At 33.5% G+C, this 12,350-nt stretch overlaps 1 protein-coding gene and 1 long non-coding RNA gene across 2 annotated transcripts; one reads left to right on the top strand and one right to left on the bottom strand.

Annotated features, from left to right (window-relative positions):
• Positions 1 to 2,635: 2,635 nt before the first annotated feature.
• On the bottom strand, positions 2,636 to 7,554 carry LOC103501076 (sulfite oxidase-like). Its single transcript, XM_008464567.2, has 12 exons — positions 7,038 to 7,554; positions 5,926 to 6,041; positions 5,748 to 5,810; positions 5,590 to 5,626; positions 5,360 to 5,441; positions 5,161 to 5,279; positions 4,895 to 4,990; positions 4,378 to 4,488; positions 4,192 to 4,293; positions 3,652 to 3,699; positions 3,106 to 3,321; positions 2,636 to 2,948 (listed from the first exon to the last, which is right to left on the bottom strand). The coding sequence occupies exons 1-12, from the start codon at positions 7,110 to 7,112 to the stop codon at positions 2,832 to 2,834; spliced, it is 1,182 nt and encodes a 393-aa protein (XP_008462789.1). The 5' UTR covers positions 7,113 to 7,554; the 3' UTR covers positions 2,636 to 2,831.
• Positions 7,555 to 7,574: 20 nt separating this feature from the next.
• On the top strand, positions 7,575 to 8,808 carry LOC127144201 (uncharacterized). The gene is made up of 2 exons (XR_007815769.1): positions 7,575 to 8,235; positions 8,649 to 8,808. It is a non-coding gene; the product is annotated as an uncharacterized LOC127144201 (long non-coding RNA).
• Positions 8,809 to 12,350: the final 3,542 nt, after the last annotated feature.

Below are 12,350 nucleotides of genomic sequence, written 5' to 3' on the forward strand. Positions count from 1 at the left end.
CTCTGAGTTGTTCGAGGATTTGAACTTTCGAGGACAAAAATTTCTCAAAGGAGGGAAGATTGTAACGCCCCAAACTTAAGGTAATTTATTTTTAAATGTCTTAAGTTCAAAATTTTTTATTTTTGGGTCGTTACAGCTAATCCTTCACAAGTTGTTCGTAATCTTGGCTAGTTCAAAATATCGTTTTACCCTCGAAATTACATTTTGTTCCCTAAGTCCCACTAATCCAATATTGAACAATTGGTTTAAGGTCCAACTTATAAATCAAATTTCTCTCGAGTCAATGAGAGGTTGGGACCCCTTGTTCAATACTTAGATTCAGCCTTTAAGGGAAAAACCTATCTACTAACCCTAAAGTGGGTAGGAGTGAATTTCGTCTTGCACCCTATGTCTCTAGCCATCCACCCAGTCTTACCCCTTGAAATGGGAGGCTTATTGGGTCAGCGCTGTTGAGCTTCTTACCTATGCAAATATAAGGATAATTCTGTTTGAACAAAAGTTCATAGTTAGATCAAGATTAAGATTAAGTTACCTAGGTCATCAATAATCCAAATAGTCAATTTTTTAAAGTCAACAGTGGTATGACTTAAAAGTGACTATTTCATGGTTCTAGTCTTATGTAAACTCTTTACATATGATGTCCCCACTATCGTGTCTCTACATGAACAATTTAGGATCACATCGTTTGTACTATCTACAAAGCGAGCTACACCCATAGCGTTCTCAAAATAAGACGCCTAAACTTATTCATACATTATAGACCATTTGGGCTATAAACTTGAACTTGATCCACGTTTATACCTCTACATAAAGTTCAAATCTACACTAGATAGCCTCGGGATCTTAGTTTATTGGATTCAAGATTATAGTATTAATTTTCACTAATAAGTCCTCAATAACCATTTTATTGAATATAATATTATTTAAACTACAAACTAGTTTGAGGACATAAATTCCAACAAGCAATTAGATGATAATCAATATCAAATAACAATTATACGTGTCAAAGAATAAAAATTAATTAGATGTCAATTAGAAGACAATCAACCAATATAAAAAAAAATTACTATAACAAAAAAAAAAAGTAATCAAAAAACAATTGGAAAGTAACCAAATGACTATTTCAAAAGCTAATTAATTTTTTTTTAAAAAAAAAGACAATTAGAAAGTAATCAAGTAACTATCTTAGAAGGTTAGCTAAAACTAAAAAAAAAAAGTAGAAAGTAATTAGATGACAATCCAAAGGTAATAAATGACAATCAGACAATAATCAAATGGCTAACTTAGTATGTTATTGTCATGGTTAAGCTTCCTATGATCATTTCTTATAGTGGCAATAGGATGATCAACAATGTTATGTAGATTACAAAAATGAATGGTAATCGGAAATTACTTAGTAATTGGCAAAAAGTAAAATGTAAAGTAATCAAATGATAATCATAATGTAAGAAAAAAAACCTTACGAATTGACAAAAAATGAAAGGTAATCACATGACAATATAATGGTAGTAAAAAACTACTTAATAATTGACAAGAGCTGGAAGGTAATTAGATGATTGTCAAATTCTACTTCGTCATTATAAAAAAATTGTAAGGTCATTAAATAGCAATCAGGATCATTTACAATTAAGTAACAACCAATATTTAATTAAATAACAACTAGGTAGTAAATCAATATCACTAACAATCAGATAATAGTTAACATCAAATAGCAATTTGACAATAATTTTAAAATTTGATATCAATTAGATGATAATCAAATATAGTTCCACAACTTTTACTATAAGGACATTTTAGTCATCCGATAATTTTAATTGGGTTGGACTTATTAGTTTGTTATTCTTAAAAATTTTAAAATGTCATGTGCTCATTTTTCATTTTATATTTTGTAACGAGCAAGTGCCCCTAATCTTTTATAGTAACTTAAATGTATGTGCCTATTGTTTTGTAACGACTACACTAGTTAGACGGTTACAAATTCAAGGGACAAGTGGACAAATAGCTAAAACAAAATGACATATTAGAAAAATGACCAATAGGTTTTTTTTTATTGTGAAAATGGCAAAATTGCAAATTTGCATACTATTTAAAAATTAGCAAAGGACGAAAATATCCCTACTGTCCAATCCCTATAAATATGAAGTATTTCGAACAATTGAAACAATCTAAAACAAAAATTTAGTAAACTAAAGTACATATTGTGAAACGAATGCAAAAAACTAAAACGGCCAAGATCGAATAGTAAATCAAATGGAACTTTAGTTCTTAAACAAAATTTAAAATAATATCACTAAAACAAAACAAAACAAAACAATAAGTATCTTGAATTCAAAATCGATATCAAGTGAAGTCGATCTCATGCTACCGTCTACTGCAAATGTAAAAAGCAACTTCAACCTTAGTATGTATCAACTCATGCAAATACCTTATATTAATTATAATCTTTCGGTCATATTTTATCATCCACCTAAGAACAACTTAAATCCAGCTAAAAAAGAAAAAAAAACTCCAAGTCATTACCAAATGAAAAATATTTTATACCCAAAATACTATGCATAGGTTCCTTTTGCCCTTCTTCGATAATCTTCGAGGATGCATTTATATGGCCCCACGCTGGGAACTCCATCAAACCAAATTAAAAAAACACTTCAAGAAATTTTTTATTAATCAGTGTAAGCAGGTTCCATATTCTTATTCAAAATCCTTGCACAGTCAAATTTGGTTAAAGAAGAAAATAAGAGTTTATTCTACACGACATTTGTTTATGAGATGATAAAACAGGCAGATGATACAGTTTCAAGTTTCGAGCATCTGTCACTTCCTTCTTTCTTCTATATATTTGAACGACCAACTCGAACTTGAACCCTATGCCATGAGGTGTTGAGTATACCTCTTAAATTCCATATCTCTTCCACTGTTCCTGGTTGCACATTTGCTGCTGAATCAACCTGCATTTCATTTCGAAATTTGACTAAAAGCTTTGCACACTTATAAACAAACTTAGATGCATAAGCAGCCCAACAACCAATCGCCCATTTTTTTCAATCAAATAGACTTGCAGCTTCGCACTAGTTCAAATTTCTAGGCATCAAATAAGGGACTTACAGCTTTAGCAACGATTTCAGTGTTCTGTTGGACATTGAGTGTGACCTCGAAAAACACCCATGCCCACTTGTCACTGCTCGGACTATCAGCGACGTATGGGACACCAACCTTCTGAGATCTGGAGGCTTCAATCCAGTTTTTACCTCCATCAACAGATATGTCTACTCTCTCTATTCCCCTACCACCTCCTGACACTGCATAACCACTAACTGTAACCTGACATACATTTGAAGATCACCATCACATTTGCTTGTTTAAACTTTAAAGTAGCTACACAGGGATATAAATTAACTTCAAGAGAGTAAGATGAAAATTATTTTTACTAAATAATGCAAAAGAGATGAGAGCGAGATTATAAATATGCAAGTAGAGCAATATTCTGCAGGAATTTCTGATTTACATGTCCCAAATTACGACTTAACCTGGACAGAGAAATGCAGAAGATTGGAGGCTCTTAGATCTGAAATAGGAAATACTTCGCATAGATCATCATCATCTATATTTTATATATTCGACTATACATTGAAATTACAGAAACGAACTAACCTTTCCAGGCTTTATATGATCTACATCCTCCAAAGAACATATGACACACTGCAATTCAGCAAGTTCAACCGCATTAGATTAGTCAGGTCAATTTGGACAGTGACAACAGAGAATCAAAGCCTGAAAATTTTGTTGGGTGTATGTTCAGAGTAAATGATGAGAGTGGGTGCATTTAAGGTTTGTTAGGTGTGCACCATCTTATGGATTTTGTAGCGTGAGTAGAATAGTAGGGTGATTAGGGGTGCGGAAAGAGACCCAACAGAGATTTGGTCCCTCATTTGCCTTCTAGTTTCTTTGTGGGTTCAATTATGAAAACTTTTTGTAACTATCATATAGTCACTTCACTATTTCACATAGTTGGAGTCCCTTCTTTTCGTGAAAGATGCTCCGAACATCTGTCAACTTGTCTTTTTGTTTGTTCGTGTATTCTTTCGTTTCTTTTTCTCCATTAAAGAAGTTGTTTTGACAATAAGATGAGGGAGAACTATTGTCTAACTTTCCTAATCAAGCAAAATCGAGGAAAGGGAACATAATACAAACCTGAACAGGAAAATCCATTTGAGGCCTCCTGGTAGACCAATCAATATTATCCCAATTTACGGAAGGCGGAAACATTTTGTAGTCTTTTTGCATAAAGAAACCCTGCAAGACAATGCCATGAACTCAATTATAAAGAATGCAATTTCTTGAGGAAAAGAACCAAGTTTTATATTTCACATTTCCTACCTGACATTCCTCTGCAATTATGTTAATAGAATCGATCCATTTAACGGAGCGAGCACCAATAACACCCGGGACAACCACACGTAACGGATACCCATGATCCCTGTTAAGAGGCTTTTGTGGAAGAGTAAATAATATTAAGAATAGTAGAGCAGCAACAGCACAATAAGCAACTTAACAGCATGAGATTTAGAAGTTAAACTTCTCCCGCCCCTTCAACCTATATTTATAAAAACAACGATGTGATTACTCAACATCAAAAGGTATACTTGTGGGAAAGATCCAACAAGCATTAATAAAAACTATAATAACCAAAAAACAAAAAAATTAATTAAGGCAAGCCCATTTGATCAAATTGAGTTCATTCATTGTTGTGTAATCATTTCTTTATAAGTGCATTGTTGTGTAATGTTATATTTGGTATTTTGTCTATTAAGTAGGAGAGACGAGGAGTTTAAAATGGCAGGTATTTCAATACGTAGAAATGTACTTCTAACTTGTTTAAAGCAATATAACTCACTTCTCCATTCATTTCGTAAGCAAGCAGAACATCTGCTTCAGGATCTGAAGCTTGGCTAAGTGGAATTGATCCCTTATATGGACCTCCCTTTTCTTCCTGTACATGATAAGCGTAGAAATCAGAATTATTGGTCTATATCCACACATAATTCCTTCAAACTAAAGCAAGTTAACTTTCAATAACATCAGTCATAACTTCTTCAAGACATGCCCTGTTTTTTCTCATCCTCTTTTCGAAAAGAGCATCTAAATGTGCCAACGTTGTACCTTGCATCTATCAATGCTCACAAACTCAACATGTTTTCCACCTTTTTGTGTCCTATAGCTGCACTTAGGTATTCCAACAAGTTCAAGAACATCAGCCAATTTAGCACCACCCCAAACAGCTGCAAGGTTCAAAACGTTATTTCCAAATGGATGAACTTCATAACTAACACATCTAAAACACTAGCTGGTTCATGTCTACCATTTCCTAGAGCAGAAACATCCCAGCCAACTCCCTTCACTGTTTTGGTTTTGCTCATTGCTGTCCTTCTATTCCCTGCACACTATGTCCATATATGCCAAATGGTGTCAAATTATATAATCAAGCATAGTATAGTGGGAACTACTCATAAACCTCGTAGTTTTCAATTAGCATATTGCAACCACAGGGCAAAGAAAAATACTTGCAGTTAATGCTTAGTAATGAGATACCTGTAAAGTGGCAGTGACATTGTACTTTGGAAGCATCCTGTTACATTATAATAATCTTAGCTGCTTTGTGAAGCACTTTATTATACAAAGTTTCATCGTGTTGGTATCTTCATAAAGCTAAGGAAATGCTCTTTTAAATCCAAAATACTACAGCTCACCTGATATCTTTCATGAACAGCTCTTTTGGTTTGTCTATTAGGCCATTTATAGAAACAAAATATCTACATTGTCAGAGAAAAGGTTTAGTAATTGAATTGGAAATGGAAGCAAAAAGAACATTTACATTCAAAAAAGGAAAAAAAGAAAAAAAAAAGGAGAAAGAAGGAAGAAGGAAACCTTTCAATATCATTCACTAATGGAATAGGTCCATGATTTCTCTTATAAAAGAAATCTACAGGGGTGACATAAGATGAAATCAGAGTTGAGCGCGGTGGCTCCGCATTGAAGGGCTCCTGAGGCAGAGATATAAGAGGGAGAAAATCAGCTAAATATTTATTACACATCTGTAATTGTTTCCCGCTTAGTTTGATTCTTCTAGACGCTGAGGAAAGGCAACCAGAGCAGGAATAGCACACTTTAATACAAAATATTCACGTTCAGCACATATGGTGGACAAATTTATCAACAACTAAGGCATCCTTTGGTAAGCGTTTAGTTTTTTTGTTTTTTTTCTTAAATTAAGCCTATAGACACTCGTATGATCCTTCTACCTCTAAATTTCTTAATTTGTAATCTCTTTTGCCAATGTTTTCAAAAGCCAAGAGTAATTTGTACTAATAAAAGATAGCAATTTATAAAAACTTGTTTTTGTTTTTGCAATTTAGCTAAGAATAACTCTGGTATTTAAAAATCTGCAAATCATTGTAAAAGAATTGAGCGAAAATATACTTACTTTTCAAAAAACAAAAAACAAAATACAAAAGAATTACCGAACAACGCCTAATTGTTTCAACTTCGTCATTTTCATGTACCCATCAGACAACGGCCCTTTCCAGGGTTCCTAAGGGACCGATTCACTCTAAGTAAAAAAGGCAAGGCCATTGTGTTTTTCACATAATGTTTTTTCTTCTTGTTTCATAGCCATGAGTATTCAGGTCAGTTTATCCGCAGCTTAACTCGTATGATATTAAATTGTAAGACACACCAACACCATGGATTAAACCCATCCGACTTCAAGCCTAGGTGTTTATAAATACCTATTAGACAAAAACATGAAACTTTTTGGACTAAACTTGTGATCGAGCTCACACTCCAACACTAAGTATACAAGGAAATACACAGAGAAGATGAAACAAAAATCACAAAATATATCCTCAGAAGTAGGGTTTTCAACAAAATTGACAAGCAAACGGAAATGAAAGAAACCCAAATCATGAAGTTGATTATGACCCCTTAATAAATCAAATGTTGATGAAGAAAAGGAATTGGAATTCCGAGAATTAACTTGCCTTGGCGTTGATTCGGAGACATGGATGACGAAGTGGTTCTTGTGAATAATCTGAGGGTGCAATCAATCCAGGCATTTTCTCAATCTTTTGGGAGCAGAACACAGATGTTCTCGAAAGTTGGATGGCCACAGATTTCGTGAGAACGACGAGATGTCGCAATTCAATGGGTAATCTTAGTTTTGGTCACAGCCAAGTGAACCCCAATTAATGGAGAGGTTAAGCTAAGCCTGTGCTTATTCAAATCGTCACAGGCGAGTGATGAACTGACAACGATAAAGCTACGTCGAAAGTATCGAAGCCAAGTTGCCAACGCCCACTGTTTCACTTTCTTTTGTTTTTTATGCATCATCAAACTAATTTCCAATGTTTAATATTAGGTTTGAGATGGAAAGATCCAACGTATCATTTTTTAAGGATAAAAAGAACATATGTTTTACGTAATTGAATGGTTCTAAAGTGTTTGGGTTATTGGTATTGTCATCTTTCTTCTTAGAATTTTAGAGGTTTTATCTATCAGCACATAATGGTCAGGGGAATTTCACCAGATGTCAAAAAGTTTAGAGATAAGTAGCATGCAACCTCTTTTTTTTTATATATTACAAATATGGTAAATAATTTATAATTAAATTTCATTAATTTCATTAATTTTTTACTTTCATCCCTTTATTGCATTCATTATTTTCAAAATGACAAATTTACCCTCTTCCCACTTTTCCTTTTTCCCCTCCATCATCTCCATCCATTTCAAGAATTCTCCATGGAATCAAAAGCTTCATACTATACTTTCCAAAAGCTCCTCCATTGTTCATCAATCTTGAGCTCTACGAGCTGGATTCCTCCACTTACCTCGCAAAAGGCATAAGACTGCTCTCCCTTAACCGCACTCAAAAGAACATGCTTCTGATTTTGTTGCCAAAGATCTACGCACCAAGCGAGTCTTCTCCCCCAATTTACAGAATCGCTCCTCGGTGTCATCTAGAGAACTGATTAACGATAGAGAAGGACTACTAACCCCAAATCAAACTTGTTCGAATGAAGATAATGGAGTCGTCAATGCACACATGTTGAATGTAATTTGGTATTGACGATGTAATGGAAAGAGTGAGGAATCAGTGCACTCTACTCCTCCTGATGTGGATATTCTGATCGGGGGTTTTGTGTCGGCTTCTTCAAGTGGTTGTCCTCAATAAATTTTGAGGTATTTTAGGCGATACTCTGGCTTGGAAATAGTATTAAATTTGGGTTTATGTTTGATTCACCATTTTTTTTTCTAAAGTTCTAGCTTTGATTCTTTTGTGTTTTATTTTCCATGATAATTTTTCTGTTTCATTTGGATTGATTTCTGATAGAATTCAAAGAGATTGTGGAGCGTAGATTCATCAATAAAGGCATGCTTTTCTTTAATTCGTATTATGGTTAGAGATTTAGTAGTTTATGATTGCCATTTAACTTCTATTTGATAATATAAAGTTTTTTTTCATCTAATTGTCATGCATAATATTTTGTAGTTTTTATTTATATTTGATTGTTATCATTATTTAATTATATATTTAAGTTATCATAATGAATATCAAAGACATGGTGGTTAAAGACATGGTGTGACCATTACAGTTGGCAACTTTGTCGAGATCAAAGAGAAATTAGAAGAGTAAAGCCACATCAAACCGACAAGAACATGTAAATTAAATTTGATTTCACTAATCAAAGAACATGTAAATTTGCTTCTATTTGAACAATTACATTGTTGTATATCAAAGATATAGTTGTTATTTGTTTTGAATGAGCTACAATAGTGTTGTTTTAATAATTTTTAGCATATTAATTATGGTTTTGACAGTTTTTTAGTATATATGTTTTCTATCTAATTCATATTCGATTGCTATCTGATTCCTTTCTAATTGCATGTAACATGATTGCTATCCGATTGCATAATATTAGGTATGTTGTAAGTTCTTTCCAATTGTTATTTATTTGATTTTTCTTGTTATTTTCATTAGATGTTATGTATTAGACTTGCGGTTTAGGTTTATACTATGTGATTTGATAAGAAAAAAAAGTAATCAAATGACTATTTCAAAAGGCTAACTAAAATTGAAAAAAACAAAAAACAAAAGGCAACTCGATGATCATTAAAAGGCAATCTAATCATTATCTCAAAAGGTTAAGTAAAGTTGAAAAAAAAATACAAGGTAATTAAAAGGTAGTCAAATGACTATCTTATATTTTGTTGTTGTGGTTAAACTTCCTATGATCATTTCTCATGGTGGTAAATGGGATGATCAACAATGTTACATAGATTACAAAAATGAATGGTAATTAGAAACTACTTAGTAATTGGCCAAACAAAAAAATGTAAGGTAATCATATGACAATCATAATGCAATATAAAATCCTTACTAATTGACAAAAAATTGAATGATAATCACATGACAATATGATGGTAATAAAAAACTACTTAATAATTGACAAAAGCTAGAAGAGAATAAGATGATTATTTCTACTTAGTAATTATAGAAACAATGTAAGGTCATTAGATAACAATCAGTATCGTTTGCAATTAAATTGTCACACCCCCTCTCGGATCATTTGCTTTGGACCCGAGAGGTGGTATGATGTCAACCGAAACCATCGACCTTTGAGATGATTCCAGCTGACCCTTGACATGAAATCATGAAACATTTGCCAGCAAAAGTTTCAAACTTAGAAATTACTGAAAATACTTTAAAACATTAGTGGAACCCATATTGGAACGTCTTTTGTTAAATATCAAGTAAAATGTATAAAACATGGAAAAATATATACACCTTTAAACAAACACAGTAATACTTTTAACAAATCTATTCCTTTCATGATTTAAAACTAAATTGCCTTGGCAGCAGTATGTTCAACACACAGAGACTCACAATCTGTACGTAGAAAGAAGGAAAACATTTTGAAAGGGTGAGTTAAATAGCCTAGTGATAAACTGTTTTGTAAAACATATTTTGAAATAAATAAACTTTAAACTTTATCTTTGCATAAATAAATTATGAAACATAACATATAACCTTTAAAACTTCCTTTCAATTCCTATACCACATGAATCACAAGGATGGAATTGTAAACCCTCTGGTGGGCTCTCATCCTGTGATATGATATTTACGAGATGAAACCTAGGCATCAGTAGTGCCCTCGCTCATTATAGCTAGAATAAGATGGAGACTAGATATTCTTACAAGCCCTCATCTCTTAAGATGGAACTAAGCATTTGTAGAACCCTCATCTCATTAATCTGTTCTAATGATAGGATACTAGATATCTACTAAATACCATTATCAAAGGAACCTCTGTGCACAGACAATATCTCCTGAAGGGTTGCTATATATATCGAACGGTATGGTCTAAAATATTCTAAAATCATTCTTTAACTTAAATACTTATCATAAACATACTTGCTTTATAAATCTCATGTGTAAATTCATCAGGAAATACATGCTTGTTAAATATTTATAAACTCATGCTTTCAAAACATTTTATAAATTAGTATAATCAAATATTCATACATCAAAGCATGCTTAAAATATTTGATAATTAATCGTAATTAGAAATCAACTTTAAACTTATTTTGTCACTTACGGATGGTAGTTCGAACTTTTGGCCTATAAATTTTTCCAATATCCTCCTAACCTGAAATAATGGGAAATAATTACATTTAATTCCCTTAAGTCATAAAAATATCGAAACTTTGCTTAAAATTTTCCAAAATACCAAAAACAGCTCAAAAACACCAATTTGGCATGGCTGGTGCGTAGTGTCACGAACATGCTTGTCCAAGACGTTGTTTGCCTATGGTCGTATGTCTAAATACCCCTAAATTATCTTGTCTTTATGTTTTCTACTTTGTTTAATCTATTGCTTTCATTTTTATGTCATCGATCTAGGGTGTGACATTTCGACATTTTCATACAAGCCTGCTAGGGCTAAAAATGTTCAAAATGTACTATAGGGGAGGCATAATAGTTGAATTCCCAACCAAACCTTGTCGCTCTCTTTGCAAGCTAAGCTTTTCTTTGCAATTGACAGTCTTCAATGCTTTTATTTATGATGTTTTCAATGATTTCTTTTCTCTCTCACGTTTTATAAAATAATTCTCAAGAATGTGAAGGGAGGCTACATCATACATTGAGTTGTCTGTGATTTTTGAATTTTATATGGCTGACTTGTTCCGAGTAGAATAAGTGTCGGACAATCGTGTTTGAAAGATTACGATTGTGATAAGTGGTATTAGAGCCAAATTGGCTAATCGACAATTAAGACATAAACATGTCGACGACAAATTAATTGAGCAAGGCCCAGAAAGATCGACTAGTAGAGTTGGAAGAGCAGATGCTCTACCTAGTGGAAGTTTCCAACTCTATTCGCTTCTTGAAGTTCCGTCTTGAAAAAATTTTCAAGAAAGTGGATACTATCGATGTGGTGGCTGACCGTCTCAAAGGATTATTGATACAAGAGTTGTTGGCAAGTGTCAATAGTTTAGAAGGAAAAGTTGGAAGAACTAGTAACTACGAACGTGGGGGCAGTTTGATGGGCCCTATTTGCCCATATTGAAGAATGGCATGTCGGAGGATTTTTTAGCTACCCTCGATGTTGTTAGAAATGAAATCACAGATATGAACACGAGACTAGCTAAATCTCACAATGCAAGCAATGACAAACCAAGCTTCGGCTGGAGGAGCAATTCCTATTAGCAGAGTAAAGATTTTGGAACCCAAGCCCTTTTGTGGGGCAAGGGATGCAAAGGCCTTAGAAAACTTCATCTTTGATCTCAAGCAATACATCAAGGCCACAAACACGGTTACAGAGGAAGCCAAAGTAGCATTGGTGACGATGCATCTGTTTGAGGATGCCAAGTTATGGTGGAGATCTTTGTATGTTGGCATTCAAGAAGGGCGTTACACAAAAGACACTCGGATGCTTTAAAGAAATAACTCCGCTCACAGTTCTTCCCAAAGAAAGTTGAAATCTTGGCTCTACGAAAATTGCGTGAACTGGAACACACAAATAACATTTGCGAGTATATAAAACAGTTTAGGGGGCTGATGTTAGACATAGGCGATATGTTAGAGAAAGAGAAAGTTTTCTGTTTTGTCGAAGGTCTGAAACCATAGATGAAGACAAAGTTATATGAGCAGAGGGTCTAAGACCTTACATCAGCATACGCAGCGGCTGAACGGTTGTTTCATTTATTTAATGACTCTCAAGATGTGAGACGTTATCAAAACTCCCCATCTGGAGGAAATAAGAATAACCGCCTAAGTTCTCCCAAAGCTACCG

Source organism: Cucumis melo, chromosome 12 (assembly GCF_025177605.1).
Source record: "Cucumis melo cultivar AY chromosome 12, USDA_Cmelo_AY_1.0, whole genome shotgun sequence".
Lineage (NCBI taxonomy): Eukaryota > Viridiplantae > Streptophyta > Magnoliopsida > Cucurbitales > Cucurbitaceae > Cucumis > Cucumis melo.